Below are 20,584 nucleotides of genomic sequence, written 5' to 3' on the forward strand. Positions count from 1 at the left end.
AGAGAGTGAGCAGTTTCAAGTTCCTGCGTGTCAAGATCTCTGAGGATGTAACCTGGTCCCAACATATCGATGCAGCTATAGAGGAGGCAAGACAGCAACTATACTTCATTAGGAATTTGAAAAGCTTTGGTATGTCAACAAATACACTCAAACTTCAATAGATGTACCATGGAGGGCATTCTGACAGGCTGCATCATTCTCTGGTATGTGGGAGGGGGGCTACTGCACAGGACTGAAAGAAGCTGCAGAGGATTGTAAATTTAGTCGGCTCCATCTTGGGTACTAGCCTACAAAATACCCAGGACGCCTTCAAGGAGCGGTGTCTCAGAGGCATTATTAAGGACCCCCAGCACCCAGGGCATGCCCTTTCCTCACTGTTACCATCAGGTAGGAGGTACAGAAGCCTGAAGGCACACACTCAGCAATTCAGGAACAGCTTCTTCCCCTCTGCCATCTGATTCCCAAATGGACATTGAACCCATGAACACTACCTAGCTTTTTTAATATATATTATTTCTGTTTTTGCACTATTTTTAATGTATTCAATATACATATACTGTAATTAATTTATTTTTATTATTTTTTTTCTTCTATATTGTGTATTGCATTGAACTGCTGCAGCTAAGTTAACAAATTTCACGGTATATACTGCTGATAATAAACCTGATTCTGATTCAATTTAGTAAAACGTGTTTTGTAATTTAATTGTAAACAGATAACTATAATGTTTGAGTAAGAAATTGTAGTTAAACCAGGTAGTAAAATCTGCTTACTTATATGGAAATTATTTGACGTTGTCAGAAAACTGAGACTATCACAATGTGAAGGTAGGTGGAAGGGCAGGTAGTGTTGAGGAAGCCAGAAGTCTGCAGAAGGACTTAGACAAATTTGGAGAATGGGCAAAGAAGTGGAAGATGGAATACAGTGGAGGGAAGTATATGGTCATACACTTTGGTAGAAAGAATAAGATTATTTTCTACATGGGGAGAAAATTCTAAATCAGAAGAGCAAAATGACATGGGAGTCCTTGTGCAGGATTCCCTAAAGGTTAATTTTCAGGTTGGGTCAGGAAGGTAAATGCAATGTTAGCATTCATTTCAAGGGGATTACAATACTTGGGTACTTGGAGACTAATGATAAGATAAGTCAAAGTCAGCATAATTTCTGTTTAGGAAAATCTTGCTTGACAAATCTCTTAGAGTTCTTCAAGGAAATAACAAGCAGTGTGGACAAAGGAGAGGCAGTAAATATCATTTACTTGGATTTTCAGAAGGCTTTTGATAAGGTGCTACACATGTGGCTGTTTAACAAGATAAAATCCCATGGCATTACAGGAAAGATACTAGCATGGATAGCAGAATAACTGACAGGCAGGTGGCAGTGAATGGGAATAAAAAGGGCCATTTCTGTTTAGCTGCCGGTAACTAGATGTGTTTCTCAGGAGGTCAGTATTGGGACTGCTACTTTTCACATTGTTTTTCAGTGATTTAGGTAATGGAATTGTTGGCCTTATGGCAAAATTTGCAGATGATGCGATGATAGGTGGAGGGGTAGGTGGTGCTGAGGAAGCAATGTGATTGCAGAAGGACTAAGACAAATTGGAAGAATGTGCAAAAAAAGTGGTAGGTGGAATACAGTGTTGGGAAATGTATGATAATGCATTTTGATAAAAGGAACAAATGTGCAGACTATTACCTAAATGGGGAGAAAGTTCAAATATCAGAGGTGTAAAGGGATTTAGGCGTCCTCGTGCAAGATTCCCAGAAGGTTAATTTACGGGTTGAGTCTGTGGTAAAGAAGGCAAATGCAATGTTAGCATTCATTTCAACGGGAATAGAATATAAAAGCAAGGAGATAATGCTGAGGCTTTATAAGCTGCTAGTCAGGCCGCACTTGGAGTATTATCAACAGTTTTGGGCCCACATCTTAGAAATGATGTGTTGTCATTGGAGAGAGTCCAGAGGAGGTTCACGAGGATGATCCTGGGAATGAAGGCATTTACATATGAGAAGCATTTGGCAGCTTTGGGCCTGTACTCACTGGAATTTAGAAGATTGCGGGGGAATCTCATTGAAATCTACTGAGTGTTGAAAGGACTAGGTAAGATGGATGTGGAGAGGATGTTTCCTACGGTGGGAGTGTCCAGAACCAGAGGGCACAGCCTCAGAATTGAAGGGCAACCCTTTAGAACAGAAGTAAGGAGGAATACTTTAGCCAGAGAGTAGTGAACCTCTGCCACAGACAGCTGTGGAGGCTGAGGTTAAAGTGAAAATTGATAGTTTCCTGATTGGTCAGGGCGAGAAGGCAGGCGTATAGGGTTAAGTGGGATCCAAATCAGCCATGATGGAATGGCGGAGCAGACTCAATGGACCGAATGGCCTAATTCTGCTCCTATGTCTAATGGTATTAATATAAGAGCAAGAGGGCATTGCTGAGACTTCATAAGACATTGGTCAGATCACACATGGAGAATTGTGAACAGTCTTGGGCCCCCTTATCTAAGATTGCTGACGTTGAGAGAGCGTCCAGAGGAGGTTGATCGAGAATGATTCCAGGAATGAAAGGGTTAACATGTGAGGAGCATTTGATGGCTCTGAGCCTTTACTCGCTGGAGTTTAGAAGAATGAAGGTGGGGGGGGGGTCTCATTGGAATTTATCAAATATTGAAAGGCCGATGTGGAAAGGATGTTTCTGATAGTGGGAGAGTCTAGGACCAGAGGTCACAGCCTCCAAATAGAGGGGTGTCCATTTAGAACAGTGGTGAGGAGAAATTTTCTTTACACAGTAGGTGGTGAACCTGTGGAATTTATTGCCATGGTTGGCTGTGGAGGTCAATTCATTGAGTATATTTGAAGCCGAGGTTGATGGGTTCTGGATTTGTCAGGGCATCAAAGATTATGGGAAGACAGAAGAAATGGGTTGAAAGGGATAATAAATCAGCCATGGTAGAATGGCAGAGCAGGCTCAATGGGCCAAATAGCCTAATTCTGCTCTGAGGTATGTCTTATGTAGATTTGAGAGCTCAAATTTCCATTCACGTTTCGTAAAAATTTCAGTATCTGATCAACCATTAAACAAGACAAGTAAAATCAGGAACTCGAGAGGAATAAATTAACAAACCCATGTCCTGCATCTCCTTTAAGATGTTAAGGACACAGGAATAGGATGATAAAAATGAATTGAGGTATAAGATCAACCATGATCTTACTGAATGTTAGAGTAAATGCATAGGACTATGCAGTATACTCTGGTTTCTGTTCTTAATCTCATGTTTTAGATTATTTCAATTCTTGGAGATGTTGCAGAAGAGATGTACTCATATTCTAACTGAATGTGGTTCATTGTTTGGAGCTAGCAGAAGGATTGGTGAAGCCAAACTTGTTCTTAGGGGAGAGAGATTTACAAAAATATTAAATAGAATAATCAAAATCATATACAAGAGAAAATCTGCGCATGCTGGAAATCTGAGCAACACACACGAAGTGCTGGAGGAACTCAGCAGGCCAGGCAGCACCTACAGAAAAATATACCGTTGGCATTTTGGGCCGAAACCCTTCGGCAGGACTGGAGGAAAAAAAAGCTGAGGAGTACATTTAAAAGGTGGGGGGAGGAAAGAGAGAAACACCGGTGATAGGTGAAACCTGGAGGGTGAGGGGTGAAGTACAGAGCTGGGGAGTTGACTGGTAAAAGAGACAGAAGGCCATGGAAGAAAGAAAAAGGGGGGGAGCACCAGAGGGAGGCGGTAGGCAGGCAAGGAGACGTGGTGAGAGAGGGAAAAGGGTATGGTGAAGGAGGTGTGGGGGGCATTACCAGAAGTTTAAGAATCAGTGTTCATGCCATCAGGTTGAAGGCCACCCAAACGGTATATAAGGTGTTGTTCCTCCAACCTAAGTGTGGCCTCATCACAACAGTGGAGGAGGCCATGGATAGACATATTGGAATGTGAATGGAAAGTGAAATTAAAATGGGCGGCCATTGGGAGGTCCGTTTGTTCTAGCAGACAAAGCGTAGATGCTCAGCGAAGCGGTCTCCCAATCTATGTCGGGTTTTGCCGATATACAGACCACACCACACCTGGAGCACTGAACACAGTAAATAACCCCAACAGACTCACAGGTGAAGTGTTGCCTCACTTGGAAGGACTGTTTTGGGCCTTGAATGGTAGTGAGGGAGGAGGTGTAAGGGTAGACGTAGCACTTGTTCTGCTTGCAAGGATAAGTGCCAGGAGGGAGATCTGTGGGGAGGGATGAATGGATAAGGGAATCGCATAGGAAGTGATCCCTGTGAAAAGCAGAAAATGGGGGAGAGGGAAATATGTGCTTGGTGGTGGGATCCGGTTGGAGGTGGCAGAAGTTTCGGAGAATTATTTGCTGGAGATGGAGGCTGATGGGGTGGTAGGTGAGGACAAAAGGAACCCTATCCCTGGCAGGGTGGCAGGAAGCTGTAGTAAGAGCAGACATGCGTAAAATGGAAGAACTGTGGTTGAGGGCAGCATTGATGGTGGAGGAAGGAAAGCCCCTTTCTTTGAAAACGGAGTGCAATTTATATCCTTATAAATCAATCAGACACTTTAATAGTCACTCCTTACCCATCAGTCCACCAATATTTTGGACCTAACATTCCTTTAGTTGAAAAAGAGTATTAATATTACATATGTAGTAAGTGTAACCCTCTCACCAGGTTCGTATACAAATCTGACACATTAGCTAATAGCCATGTGACTCAGCGGTGAGAAGGCCACCGTTCATAAACAATATATGTCTAGGGTCAGAATGATTTGGAATTCAATGAAACAGGAAAGTTGGGATGTTCCGATTAAGGAACATTGACTGTAGTGAATGCTTAGTAAATACTGGTCCATGCAACGTTATCATTGGCCAGAAAATTAACAGATTGTATGCTGGTATAAAATTATAAAGAAATGTATCTATCAAATTTACAGTTACAGAAATAAGAAAAGAAAAATAAAAGGACCCATTACAGTTAAACCAGTCCAATATGCACGTAAACATTGGAGCTCATTTCTGGAGTAGTCAGGTGTATCACTTTACTCACACACTGAACCCACATCCTGCATGAAGGACACCAACCACAGTTCGAACCTCCCTCAAATGCAGCAGCTCTCTCAGGAGTATTAGCACTTCCCCCTTGGAGCCATTCATCTGCACAAAGCACTTCTTACAATGGGGTTCGCCTTCAAATGGCATTCTGTGGCATCTTCCCTTGTACCCTGCTCAGCAGCGTCCACCAAAAGACCCCAAACCAAACTACCGTCCTTCAAAAATTTGATCTCGCCCAGCTCTCCCGAATCTTTCACTGGGCAGTCAGTTACAATTAGCTGAAACAACATTTCTAAGGTGGACAACATGGTTCCTTATCTTTAGCTGAAACCAAAGCCAAAACACTATTACTAACATTGCTTTTGCAGAAAACTGCTAAAATAAAAATACCTCACAGCATAGCAGTAGAAATTTTAACCAGAACATTACATAAGCAATAAGCCTGAATCTGAAAAAGTACCCATCAAGCCAGTTTGACAGCCACTAAGAAAGAATCCATCAACCTGGCTCTCAAAGTGATGGAATAGACATTCAGTCATTAACGGGTATTCTCATGTTAGTGGTCACTGACACTAAGAAAGAATCCAGCTGCGGGCATTAACAGACGTACAACACACATCAAAGTTGCTGGTGAACGTAACAGGCCAGGCAGCATCTCTAGGAAGAGGTACAGTCAACATTTCGGGCCGAGACCCTTCGTCAGGACTAACTGAAGGAAGAGCTAGTAAGAGATTTGAAAGTGGGAGGGGGAGGGGGAGATCCAAAATGATAGGAGAAGACGGGGGGGGGGGGGGGGATGGAGCCAAGAGCCGGACAGGTGATTGGCAAAAGGGATATGAGAGGATCATGGGACAGGAGGCCCAGGGAGAAGGAAAAGAGGGAGGGGGGGAAAAAACCCAGAGCATGAGCAAGGGGTATAGTCAGAGGGACAGAGGGAGAAAAAGGAGAGAGAGAGAAAGAATGTGTGTATATAAATAAATAACGGATGGGGTACGAGGGGGAGGTGGGACATTGGCAGAAGTTAGAGAAGTCAATGTTCATGCCATCAGGTTGGAGGCTACCCAGACAGAATAGAAGGTGTTGTTCCTCCAACCTGAGTGTGGCTTCATCTTTACAGTAGAGGAGGCCATGGATAGACATATCAGAATGGGAATAGGATGTGGAATTAAAATGTGTGGCCACTGGGAGATCCTGCTTTCTCTGGCGGACAGAGCGTAGGTGTTCAGCAAAATGATCTCCCAGTCTGCGTCGGGTCTCGCCAATATATAGAAGGCCACATCGGGAGCACCGGACGCAGTATATCACCCCAGCCGACTCACAGGTGAAGTGTCGCCTCATCTGGAAGGACTGTCTGGGGCCCTGAATGGTGGTAAGGGAGGAAGTGTAAGGGCATGTGTAGCACTTGTTCTGCTTACAAGGATAAGTGCCAGGAGGGAGATCAGTGGGGAGGGATGGGGGGGGATGAATGGACAAGGGAGTCGCGTAGGGAGCAATCCCTGCAGAAAGCGGAAGGGGGGGGAGGGAAAGATGTGCTTAGTGGTGGGATCCCATTGGAGGTGGCGGAAGTTACGGAGAATAATATATCGTCCATTCGTCCCCCCCACTGATGTTCATCCCCAAAAACTTAAAACTGGAGACCCTTTCCACTACATCATTTATAAATAGTGGTGCTTCTTTGGGACCTCTTGCCTTCCTGAAGTCAATAATCATTTCTTTTGTCTTCTTGATGTTGAATGATAGGTTGTGGTTTCTGTACCAATCAGACAGTTTCAGCGCCTCCTCTCTATATGCAAATTCATTATTGTTTTGTGATTAGGCCAATCACAGTTGTGTCATCTGAAAATTTGATGATGAAGTTTGTAGCATGAGCAGGAGTTCAGTCAGAGGTGAAGGGTGAATAGAGAATTGAGTTCAGTACACATCCCTGTGGGGCATGAGTGTTGAGGGTTGTTGGGGGAGGGGGTTAATGCGCTTTTGCCTAGTTTCACTGTCTGGATATGATTAGTGAAGAAGTCCAAGATCCAATTATAGGTTGATGTGCCAAGAACTATATTGTGGAGCTTGGCAGTCAGCTAGTTTGGTAGTATGGGGTTAAAAGCCGAGCTGTAATCAATGAAAAGTGTCCTTATGTAGGTGTCTTTGTGCTCCAGGTGTTCCAAGATATGAAGGATAATAGAAATGGCGTCTTCAGTTGATCTGTTCAACTTTAGGCAAACTGGTGCTGGTCCGAGGTAGCTAGGATTACGTCCTTGATGTGGGGCATGACCAATCTTTCCAAGTACTAGGCAACTATGAGAGTGAGTGCCACCGGTCTGTAGTTATTAAGACATGTTACAGCTAATGTTTTCAGGATTGGTATGACATTTGCTGCTTCGAAGCATGCCAGAACCATAGCCTGGTACAGCGAAAGGTTGTAAGTACCTGTCAGAACTTCAGCCAGCTGGTTAGCCTCTCTAAGACCTTTCATCCTTATAGTTTGATTAGAATAAGTTGACAAGACACTGCAGTTGTGGCTGAATTAGTGCCTTATTTAATTCCTAACAATCTGCTAGAGGAACTTCATGAATCAAGCATGCTGCCCCCCCGCCCCGCCCCCATATTTACCCTCTCTGTTCTCAGTTCCGGTGCAGGGTTACTAGACACATTGAGTTCCTTCAAATGATCGTTTGTTGCTTCAAATGCCAGCATTGAAATCTTTTGTGTCTTCTTATTAAGTTCCTATTCTGCTCCTCCATTAAGTCATCATGCTTTTATATATTTATGCACACACGTACTTTGGTTCTTCTATTCCTCTACACCTTTAGTGAACATAAGATTCTCTCTCCTTTGTCTGCCAAACTAGCTCCATACAAAATTTAATTTGCCACTTGCCTGTCCCCATTCTTCCAGCTGCTTATGCTCCTTTGAATTCCATTATTTCTTCCTCACTGTAACCAGACCATTAAACACAGGGTAGTGTACAAAATTTGGAATTCTATCCTCCATATCCATATCCTAATTTAAAAAAGCATAAGTTTTAGCACTGCGCCATGGACAACCCCACACTACCATCATCCACTCTGAAACTCATATGTTCACCTTGACATCAGCTGTTTTTGCTTCAGCCTCTTACCACTCCACTTGTTCTGTGGGCTTCAGCCTTTTATGTAGGACTTTGTGAAATGTCTTCTGAAAATCCATATAAGGATCTACTGCACTTATTTTATCAATTTGTTATCTTCTCTCATTGAAAAAAATCCATTGCGTTTGACTTGCACTATTTGCCTTGAACTTCTCCAATACCTGTTATTGTTCCTTAGAATATAATCTCTAACAGGTTGGCTACCAGCATGATTGAACTTGTCAACCTGAATTCCTGAACATGTCCCTGCGCCATAAAAAAAACCTTGGAAACTCCAGTGCAAACCTGTTGAAAAAAAACCTAAATTATTCCATCTTTAGTACCTAGAACTTTTTGTTATGTTTTGTGCCAGACTAGAATCAATTGTAATAATAAAGACCCCAACTTCTGATTAACTAAGAAAATGAAGTGAAGTGATTGATCTATGATCTTACAGGAAGTTGGAAAAATCTTAGTAATTTTAAATGTTCATCAACATCAATGTTGCTCCAATTTTCTAGCACAGTGGTTACCAATCTTGAATTGATAATTTTATTCAAATTAGAGCAAAATAGTTCTTGGAATAATTATGAGGGAATGCGGTGGGAAAGAACATGAAAGCATACTGTATAAACTCCATTACATAAGGTAGATAGATATTTTATTGATCCCAAAGAAAATTAGTGTCACAGAAGCATTCCAAGTTCACAGATATACAAATATTAGAAGAGAAGTAAGAAAGAAAAAAAATAGGTTACCTCAAACAGTCTAATAGGAGGGATCATCACTTCTCCAGCTATAGGTTGACTCATTATAGAGCCTAATAGCCGAAGGTAAGAATGACCTCATGTAACGCTCTTTGGAGCAATGCAGTTTTATTCTATTACTAGAAGTGCTCTTCTGTTCAGCCAAGGTAACATGCAGACGGCGAGAAACATTGTCCAGAATTGCCAGGATTTTCCAAAGGATCCTGAGGTTGGTCAACATCATTCACAGACAAGAATTGTGAATGGCTCTGCAGTTTCTCTGTATTGAAATATGACAGTTTAATTTCTAACTAAGATTCCCATGAATATCAGTAACATTTAAAAGATGGAAGCAAAAAGGGATTTAAAACTATGATTTAGATACTTCAATGGAAACTATCTTATTCTCACTTTTATACCTCATAGATCTCCTGAATTTCAGTGGATGGGACTAATAAATTTCAAATGTGAACAGAAATCTCTGGGAATAGCTTAGCATCAGAAAAGAGTAGAACATTTTACGTCTGGCTGCATGAATAAAAAGGGAATTAGGCCATATTAAGTTGCATAAATGGAGAGAATAGTGCAGGACAGGCTACGTGAGAGGAGAAAGAAACAATGCAGGAGAGGCTGTATCAGTGAAAGGAGGATCAATACAGGACAGTTCAAAGTAAAAATTATTATCAGAGTTGATACAACCCTGAGATTCTTTATCCTGCAGGCATACTTGACAAATCTATAGAACGGTGATTGTAAACAGGATCAATGAACAACAAACTGCAAATGCAGGCCACATGAGTGGAGAGAAGCAATGCAGGACAGGCTGCATCAGTGAAAAGAGAAGCAATGCAGGACAAACTGCATGAGTGGAGAAAGATACACTTTGACACAGGCTGCATAAGTGAAGAGAGAAAGCAAGGTTTGATTTTATTTTCATCCACCAATCTTTAGACACTCAGCAGAATCTCATTTCTAATTTTGTGATGATTGTTAATGTTTGGATCCCGACAAGTTCCTTACTTCACAAGTTCTATTCCATCCATATGGTAGTTTCTTTAACTCTGGCAGTAAACAGGCAACACAGCCTGCTATAGAACCATATTGGATCTATCCTGTTGATTAGACATAGTCTAACAACTATTATTTACTTGTTTCATTCACCCTCTATCCTTTGTCCCAGTCCAATACACGGCACACACAACTCACACATGTACGAATGGTTTCTTTTAGCACATTGCTATCATCTGCATAATCAATGTTCCTCTCCCTACAGACAGCAAGGACCACATATATATTGGATGCTAAAAATTAAAGCTACACAATTTCATTCTGGATCTCTACTTCTACCTGACTCACATTCATATTTTCCTGTTAATGATAACTGATCACATCTAGAGGATGTGATTGCCTCTTAGATCAAGATGTCTTGTTAACTCTTCCCCTCTGTTTTATTGCAGTGCCAAAAGTTAGTTATTCAGCTGAGCATTATTGATTCAAGTTTCTAAAAATGCGGATGCAAACAGTAGATGTGATTGTTTGGGATCACATTGGTCTCCACTGATGCCCACATACTGCACTACCAGTTGTGCCATTCCTTTCAAATTTTTTTCATTTGTACATTTTATTTCTACTTTTTAATAAAATTCTTGGTCATCTGATATTTGTTTTGTTTTAACTTGTTTCTCTAGAATATATGCACTCTGTGCTTACTTTATTAAGTATACCTGTACACCTGTTCTTTAATGCAAATATCTAATCAGTCAATCGTGGCAGCAACTCCAATGTATAAAAACATGCAGACTTATCATGAGGTTCAGTTATTGTTCAGACAAAACATCAGAATAGGAAAAACGTGATCTAAGTGACTTTGACCATGGAATAATTGTTGGTAACAGATGGAATACAGGTGCTTTGAGTGTTTCAGAAACTGCTGATCTCCTAGGATTTTCATTCACAGCAATCTCTAAAGTTTATAGAGAATGGTTCAAAAAGTAAAAAAACAGTCAGTAAGTGGCAGATCTGTGGGTGAAAATGCCTTGTTAATGAGAGAAATCAGAGGAGGCTGACCACACTGGTCAAGCTTATAGGAAAGTGACAGTAACTCAAACAACCACGTGATATAAAGTGCACTTGTCACAATGGTGGGGCATTGGGAGCAAGGGTGGACCCAAATGCAAGACACATCTTGTATCTTGTAGGGTTACTTAGATTTAGTTTATTGTTCGATACCAGGTGAGCTAAGCAGGAGCAGGAGTAGCGAACTGGACGAGGACTCATGACTACTACTAGGCTGGGACTAGGGGGCTGGGCTAGGACTCGGAATTGGATCCCAGAACTAGAGGAGACATGAAGAGGCTAGGGTATGCACTCCGAGCCAGAGACTCAGCAAGGACCCAGTACCTGGGTCTTGCCTCTGGTTCGGACCCCAGAACCAGGCCAGGACATGACATGGGCGAGGGAGAGGAGGAACATGGGAACACAGAGCCTCGGTCTCGGGAGAGCAGGTACATGTAACCATGGACACATACACAGAATACAAAGCCGGGACCCCTCCTTGGGAACAGCACATAGGGCCAGGACTCACACACAGAACAGAGAGCCGGGACCCCTCCTTGGGTACAGGACATAGGGCCGGGACCCATGACCCTCCATGGGGCAACGGCAAGATGGCCTGACTTACCCCACGGAGGTGAGGACCAGACAAGACAAGATATGACCCCCCGCAGGGCAACGGCAAGGCAGCCAGACTTACCCCACGGAGGTGAGGACCAGACAAGACAAGACATGACCCCCTGCGGGGCAACGGCAGGACGGCCAGACTTACCCCACGGAGGCGAACACCAGACAAGACATGACCCCCCCCCCCCCCCCGTGAGGCAATGGCAAGACGGCCTGACTTACCCCACGGAGACGAGGACAAGACAAGACAAACACCAAAGAACAACACAGTTCTTATCTAGCTCCAGCGATAGAACTAGGCCGAGGTGCAGGCGAGGGCTACAGACGAGGGCTAGAGGCAAGAGGGGCAGAGAAGGGATTCAGACAGGGAGGGAGGACAGGAATCACATACCGCCAGGGCCAGGGCTTGACTAGGTACTCTGATGCCGCCAGGGCCAGGACTTGACTTGGTACTCGGATGCCGCCAGGGCCAGGACTTGACTTAGTACTCGGATGCCGCCAGGGACAGGACTTGACTTGGCTTGGACGTAGTACTTGGATGCCGCCAGAGCCAGGACGTGGTACTTGGAACCTCCGGGTAGTGGCGAGCTCTAGACTCGGCCCAGGAACAGTAGACAGCGGCTCCTGATTCTCTCCGGCGGGTTAACTGACGGACCCACCTTGATGAAGAAACTTTGCAGGCTCGCTTCGGCGAGGTAACTGGACAGGGTTGCTCCGGTGAGGAAGGGCGCATTACTGGCACTGGCTTCGGCAGAGACTAGGCTTGCTTTGGCCAGATGACATTGGCACACCGTACCTTTGATGATTTTGCAGATGATCCCCCCCAAACGGCTGAAAGCCGGAGACTATAAACTACTGGTTCAGCCGAGCGTTAATTGCCTCTAATCACCAAAGCCGAGGGACACGGGAAAACAGGGAATCAATGGTCCAGGTCGTAACATAAACAAGGTAAATTTAAAGGGACCCCGATCCGGACCATGACAGCACTGTGTTTTCCTGTTCTTTAGCTAAACTGATATGTTATTTTCTGTCAAACTTTTTTTTTCGATTTTCAATCAAACATTTTTTAACCTAAACTGTTCTTCTTGCTATTGCTGCCTCGTCCTTTTTCCAAGTTTTAACTTTTATCTCTTCACATTCTTTATATTTTATGGCTACATCTTTCAACACAAACTTCACTGTCTAATCTTTCCCCCTCTCTCTCTCTCTCACCCTCTTCTCTTTCTCCCTCTCCCTCTTAATCCTTGTACAACTCCATTTAACCCAACTCTCCCTGTTTCCCACTGTCTCAGTACCATCCATCATTTTGTTGTTCTGCTCTTGCTGTCTCCTGCCTCCTGCTCTTTCAAGCCACCTTTTTATCTGCTCTGTGTCTCAGTACTGGCCATCTGCATCTCTCTCCCTCATTGACGAAGAGTCTTGAAACTGAAACTTTAACTGTTTCTCTTTTCACAGATCTTGCCTGACCAGCAGAGTGTTTCCAGAATTTTGTTTTTATATTCTCCATTATGACCCCATTCCACTCTTACCATGATTTGTTGTCTCTTTAGCTGCTCCTTATACGAACTCTCTCAGTTGCATTTTTAAAGCAAAGGTTCGCTGAAGTTCCTGTAATATCCATGAGGTGCCACAGAATGTTTATGGTACAATTTGAATTCAACCAAAGCAGAAAATTAAACTTTAAGTCTTCCCTGGTTTAGATTTGTGCCTGTGGGTCTTTTTAGGTAATGTTTATGATGGAATACTTTCAATGTGTTTACTGTATTTACCTGTCTGCTATTTGATGTAAAAACCAAAATAGTATCTATAGTTCTGGTGGATTCAATGAGATATTTGATGTAATTGGATAGTTGGCAATATATGAGATGTTGATGTGAGACTGGCTACAGTGAAAAGTGATAGTGTAGAGGAGGCTATAAATTTTAGGTACAATTCTGGTTATCTAGTAGTTGGAGATAAGGTGAAGTACATAAGGCTAATTCCATAATTAGAAAATAGACTGGAAGATGCATTCACTGGCCATGAGACACATGAAACCTTTGAATATTATGCAGCACTGAATTTGTGTGTTCAGGCGTTGAGTTCCACTACTTTCTGCCCCCTCTGCCTTTGCAATAATTATCAGGGGGACCTCCTGACTCACGGAGGTGGTGGGGGGAGGAATCAGGCATTTCGCCAACCCTGTACCTCCTCCACCAAAGCATCCAGTATCGTGCGAGAAATGTATTGAATCATCTTGAAAAATCCCACAGATTTGAATGAATTCCAGATTGTCTATCAACACCACCGTAGCCACCATACAGGCTGTTTTTAATTAGTGGTGGTGAGCTTCAAGTGATGCCAGCCACCCACAAAATTAGGTCCTTATTACGACAACAAGTCATTGAATAGTACAATTTGACTGGTTGCAAGTAACAATAATGTGCATGACTAAGAAGCTTGTTGCTTGCTTTGGAAATAACAGGCGATGGTGTCACAAGCTTTATGCCTGTTTTTGGGCCTATGTAATTTAACGTTTTTGCTTTTCAATAGTAGTACACTGAACTTAACATATTATTAAGCATGATTTAAATTCATTTAACAAAAGAATTGAGTAACACATTCTGGCTAACAGTTATGATGACTAGGGAGACATTTTGATATACTCATTTACCTAAGTTCTAAAGTAATAAATTTTTAGCTTGTTGCTATTGGGCATGTAAGCTAAAATAATGTGTTGATTTGATGTGCTAATGCATTAGTCTCCGTTATAATAAGGCCCTCCTGATCCTTGTCTCCATAATTCTTCGATGTCCTACTAAAACTCCCATGAATTCCATGCTGCAATTGATTCCTTTATTTTGACTCCATATTCTCAAGTGTCATTGTTTTTCTGGGTGCTCAGCCTTTTTTATTCCTGCTCCAAACTGAACCCTCTTTTATCTTAAACTTGAATCCCTTTTCAGTATGTCAACTTCACTCATTTCTCACTGGTATTCTGTACATTGTTCTGTGTTTCCCATTCTAGGTTCTCTGGAAAACATAATTGTGATAGTCTCAGCCCATGCTTCTGAGGATTATTTTATGGAATATGCTTCCCTGTATAAAATCCAGTCTCCTCCCTGTCTTAACAAACAATCTGCAAGAGGAACACAGCAAGTCATGCTAAATCTTGAATGGAATGAAGGAAAAAATTGTCTCTTGCTTCTCCTTCCTGATACAGCATTACTGAGTAACCAGAGTGGGAACAGGTGGTTTCAGGTTTCTCAGTGTTCAACTGTAAAAATTCTGGCACATCCAGTATCTAATGTCTTACCGGCAGCAAGGAATTAAGCAGGTATGACTGCCATATTAGGGCAGTTCATCGTGGGTAAAGGAAGACAATGTGATTAAAAATGTTTTTTATATGAAGTGAGTTGTGGCAGATAGTGCTGCCTACACACAAATATAAGGACTATTTTTTTTCAAAAAGTTGAATTTTCTGAAACTTGATAGGAATCATGAGGTTGTAAATGTAACAATGTGGATAAAGATTTAGAACCACAAACAATCTGCTGAAGGAGTGGAGCAGCATATAAAGGGAAACAGAGTTGTTCAGATTTAGGTTGGAACCCTGTATCAGATTCTAAAACATTGACAATTACACTCCCCACAGATACTGCTTGACCATCTGAGTTGGTCCAGCATATTAGGTGTTGCTTCAGGTTCAACATCTGCAGTCTCTTGTCTCCTGTGGATAGGTATTTGGGTGTTTAACAGCAAATTTTCTCTAGGGACGCTGATGAAATGTGTTATTCAATTACTCACAGAAGGTCAATATACAAGTTTATTACAGTAGATTTCAGATGTTATTTTCAAAAGAAGTTAATAAATTTGAAAAATTGAGCCATTTAAATCCCTATGACAAGTTAATCAGAAATGCAGCTTGAGGGGCAAAGATCATCAACTCTTTTGCTTCCTTTGATCTACTTTAATTTCTTTCTTCCATTTTGTTTTAGCATGGATAATTCACTAGCCATGTGCATAAGAGCAGCAATAAACAATTTCCTGCTTCTTGAAAGTTTCACCTCACTTAACTCTCTTTGACACCTTTCCTAGATATCTGGAATTTAGCATGTACAATGTAAAGTGGGTAGACAGATTTGTTACACCACAGGATGAGATGTTAGTATGTTACTAATTATGGTTTGTAATTCTTATAGCCATCGTGCAGCAGGAGTTGGGTTTGTGTAATACAAAATATGAGGATGGTTTGTACAACCTCAGTTGAAATCTGATTTCTTAAACACAAGACGTATTTGCTCTTTCTTAATGAACACCTTTAAATAAATGTTCAAATTTCCACTGTGTATGACGTGCAACACAGTCAAACTTACTTATTTCGTTCCTCTCAAATGAACTAGACAACCAGCACAGTTACAAAACAAAGAAGAGAGCATCTTGCCCTGTATTTTCAAACAAAGGTTCAGCTTTTACAGGTACAATTTACACATATTTGGGAAAAAAGTGTAGCTTTTTTATCTTAAATATAGCAGAATTACTTTAAACATATTAATCACTCCTATTTTCACTCTCCATTTTGAAAAGGCTCTTATCTTTCATTCCCTCAAGGACATTTCATTTGCCTCCTTTCCAGTATCAAGGATATGCTTAAAATTATGAACAAAAGCACAATATGCTACATAATGACATCATTGGCCATTGAGTTTCATCCCTTTCCTTTAATTTTTTTTTGGCTTTGGGGCTAAAATGGGCTTTTGTACTGTAGTTCATTTTAATTTTTAATCTTTTGTAGAATTAGAACTTTGGCTGCTGTATGGCACCTGCAGTCTTATTCTGGATATTCCCTTGTGGTGGTGGGTGTATGCATGTTACAGAATGAAAATCCTTGTGAAATTTACAGATTCAAATTTAAACTTTTAAAGCATGATAGCAGAGAAATTGTGCCTTGCTGATGTCCTCGATAAACATCCATTTTATAATTCCACTGTGTATTTTCATTCTGCTTTTATTTCTGAGGATTTCATAATATTTTCACAGTATGGATACAAGCATTCAACCAAGCTGTGTAGTAGTGTTAATGCTCTTCATGAGCTTTCACCTAACTTGTTTTCTTTTCACCCCATGCACAATTCTTTCTTCTCCTCATTTATGTACTTTGGTTTCTTCCCTTTAAATATACCTATTCATCATGGACATTCCATGTTATAATGCATTTCACAATTGCACCTCCATGAGTAAGAAGGTTCAGCTGAATTCCTGATTGGATTTATTGATATTTATTTTGGAGTGATAGTCAATGGATTTGGCACCACCACAATGGAAGTAAAGAGTTTCTCCTACAATTCAGTGTGAAAGTGAATTACAAATGGAGAGCAATTCCTCTGCAAAGAAGTATATCTACTCCAAGTTTAATCTTGAGAATTTCATTTGAAACTTCATATCTATTTTTGAATTTGTGCATTTTGTAAAAGCACTTTTCTGTAGCTAATTAACTGCTATTACCAACTAATAATTCATAGTCTATTTTTCTATAGTTATTATTATATCTGTGGCTGAAAACATTTTGCTTTCAGTATGGTACATCTTTTTTGTGTGTGCAGGAATGAATTGATTTGACTTCACCAAGATGATGAATGCTGGTGATTTCCTTTAGGCACACATTAGGCAAACATCCTTGGTTTGTGCAGCATAGTTTGGTACAAAATGAATTTCATATCATTCTTTATAAACACAGACTTTATAACACATATTACACATCAACTATGTTTCAAAGTTGGGTATTTTGATTTTGTATGCCTAATTGTGCACAGCTTTGAGGAGCACTGAAGATTTATGGCAGAGTTCTATTAGTATAGGTTGGAACCCAGCATTTAATAGATACATTTGGTTTCAGTTTGAACTTGTATAAGCCTGATCTTAATGATATACTTCTTTAATATTTTTCTGTTTTGCACCAAATCAGAAAATGCTGGAAACATTTGGACACAAGTCTATATGTGCTTTTTGGCTCTGCATGCTTTTTTGCTTGTACTTTCTGCTAACACTACACACTTGCCATGACTTACATCTTCAGGGAGAACAGACAAATTGATACTTCAAGCTTGCACTTTTTGTCAAATAAACTGAATTTAACAACAGAAATAGAAAGTTGGTTAGAATATTGGACAATTAAAATGTCAAGCTGATATCAAATTTAGATGTTAATTTTTTTAAGAATAATGTAGTTTTTAATCCCAAAAGACTAAAGAATTAATAGAAGAGGATGTTTCTGTGATGGTCTTGGTTATGCTGATGGGTTTGTTGATTAGCATTTTTAGGGCATGCTATCTTCCCCGTATTTTGTTCCTGTTTAACATCTTATCACTGATGACGTTTTCCTGCTTTCAATTTGTCTGTTCTCTTCACAGATGCACCCTGACTTGCTGACTGTTTCCACTTTGTTCTGTTTGTGTTTCAGATCCTCTGCAATCACAGTATTTTGTCTTTTTCAGATGAGCAATCTTTTCACTTTGTGTATATAAAATAAGGTTTACTGAATGGAAAGTGAATATTAAATTTGTTGAGGATAGCAGATGATAGTGGGGGAGAATAGCTCTTTGCAATCAAAAGCTTAATTTGATATCGATTTTTGATATTTTTGTACTTTTTTCTAATTTTAGGCCACAAAAGAGGTGATCGAAAGAGAGGCTCCTGGAATGGCGTTAGCTATGCTGATGGGTTCTTTGAATGTGACTCCTCTGGGGATGCTGTCTCGGTAAGATATCATATGTCATATTTAATTTGACTATAGTTCTCTGCAAATAATAGTCACACAAATGTGAATAACAACAGATCAGGCAAGGATGGAAAATTCCAAAGACTTCATATGTTATGGACTCAAGTTTGTATTTGGTCTTTATACCCTTTCCTCACAAAGCAAATGAAAAGACAGTTTTTTCCTCTGGGAAATTTAACTGAGCAATCTAATTGATTAATTGAGAAATTAAATGATGTCTCAAGGTTTTGGGTTGTAATGTTAAGCACAAATAACTTAGTGACTAACCTAGATGACTTCACTTTGTGTCTTTGTGTTTCCACAATAGTGTATTTACATTTTTTAAGCTTCTGCTTAATATTATTAAAAACTTGTCAAAAGATTAAACACCCAAGCTTCCACCTGATTAAAGTAGCAGCTTGAAGGTGATTGAAAGAGCTCAAGCTTTAAGATACTCTCTCATTTCCTTTATTTGAGCACGTTGTCCATCATGATACATAACTACCACAATTAAGACTAAGGACTTGGAGAGTATCTTGTATCCTTTGTCCTGTGACACTCTGGGGAGGGGCGTGGTCTAATGACCAGTAGTGTTTATTGTTCTTGTGTTAAAATGCTTTTGTGGGATTATGGTGGGAAGTTCCAGTTGATTTATTATTATATTTTAGCTTGGATTATACAGTTATTCGCTTGTGTATTTGTGAGTCACTCTGACTGTAACCGAGGTGTGTGATGGTCACCTCCCCCATCTGGTAAGACTGGTTGGGTTCACTCTCCGGGTCATGGTGCCTGGTCTGTTTTGTGTTTATCACAATAAAATGGTCGTTGAGTTCAATGAGCTTCCTCGTCTGTCATCGTGGACCAAATGCTAGCCACAGTTCAATGATGCAGTGTATTGGGATTCAGTACTCTGTGCTATTCTTCACATTCAGCAAATTACTAGATTAGAAACCAGATGTCAGTACTATTAACCCAGAGACATAGGTTTTGATAGCTGGAGAATTTTAAATGATTAATTAAATATAGTATTTTAAAAAGCTGGCATACTAGTCAGGACATTTACAAAGACAGGTGTGTAAAAAGGGCCCAAAGGATCATTGGGGACCCGAGTCACCCCAACCACAAATTGTTCCAGCTGCTACCATCTAGGAAATGGTACCGCAGCATAAAAGCCAGGATCAACAGGCTCCAGGACAGCTTCTCCCACCAGGCCATCAAACTGCTTAATTCATGCTGACACAACTGTATTTCTATGTTATATTGACTGTACTGTTGTACATGCTATTTACTATAAATTGCACATTGCACATTTAGAGGGAGACATAATGTAAAGATTTTTACTGCTCATGTATATGAAGGATGTAAGTAATAAAGTCAATTCAATTAAATGTAATGCTAACTCTGAAGCCACCGGATCATTGTTTAAATTCATGTGCCCTTCAGGAAGGAAAATTTCACATCCTTACCCAATTTGGTCTCTGTGAGATCTACAAATGTGCTTGATAACTTCCTCAGGTTAGGAACAATTAGGGATGGCAGCATTTGCAAGAACACCCACATATGGCAGAAGAATACTTCAAAATATTGCTGCATAATTATTATTTTTTTGCATTTCCATTTTGTAACCAGTTTCATTAATGCAAATTATTTGTTCTTAATCACATTTCTGCATATAGGATCCTGATGTGTGCATATTGACTGCCCCCATAGAATTAGTTCACTGGCTACAGAGAACATTGTTAGATTGCAAAACTCACTGCATAAATTAAAAATCTTTCTTCTTACCTGATTAAACCATGATAATCTGCTGTATGATTATTCAGAAATCTAGGTGTTTTGGCATTTGGCTCACTGAATGATGTTTTCCATGCTCTCTTTAAACTTGGGCCACCTTCTCACATGCTCCTAATCAACCCTATATCAAGCACTTATTATTAACTTACTGGAGGCTCTGTTACTGCACACTCCTTAAACTCACCAATGCTTCATTTTCACAATCCTTAAAAACTCACTCAATCCTTGTTCCCACTCATCTTCTATACTCATTGAGGGCATATTCCTATTTTTCATATAACTTCGCCTGAGCCTTGTTTTCATGCTTCTTTTAAATTCATTGGAGCACTGTCCTCACATTCATTTTAAACTCGTTGCAAAATCATTTCCACGTTTCTTTAAAATCACATGGCTCTGTTTCCACACTACTTTTAAGTTCATCAGGTTTTCTTTTCTGTGCTGCTCCTTTTGTACACAACTTAACTGAAAG

At 40.6% G+C, this 20,584-nt stretch overlaps 1 protein-coding gene across 5 annotated transcripts in view; it reads left to right on the forward strand.

Moving 5' to 3' along the window:
- The window catches only part of LOC140201773 (gephyrin), a 667,155-nt gene that overhangs the window by 434,001 nt on the left and 212,570 nt on the right, over positions 1-20,584 (forward strand). For all 5 annotated transcript variants that reach the window (XM_072266422.1, XM_072266442.1, XM_072266431.1 and 2 more), the window contains exon 5: positions 18,227-18,321. In XM_072266422.1, coding sequence (XP_072122523.1) covers positions 18,227-18,321 — 95 coding nt within the window. The remainder of the gene's footprint in view (positions 1-18,226; positions 18,322-20,584) is intronic.

The sequence above is a fragment of the Mobula birostris genome, chromosome 1 (genome assembly GCF_030028105.1).
Source record: "Mobula birostris isolate sMobBir1 chromosome 1, sMobBir1.hap1, whole genome shotgun sequence".
In the NCBI taxonomy this organism is placed as follows: Eukaryota; Metazoa; Chordata; class Chondrichthyes; order Myliobatiformes; family Myliobatidae; genus Mobula; species Mobula birostris.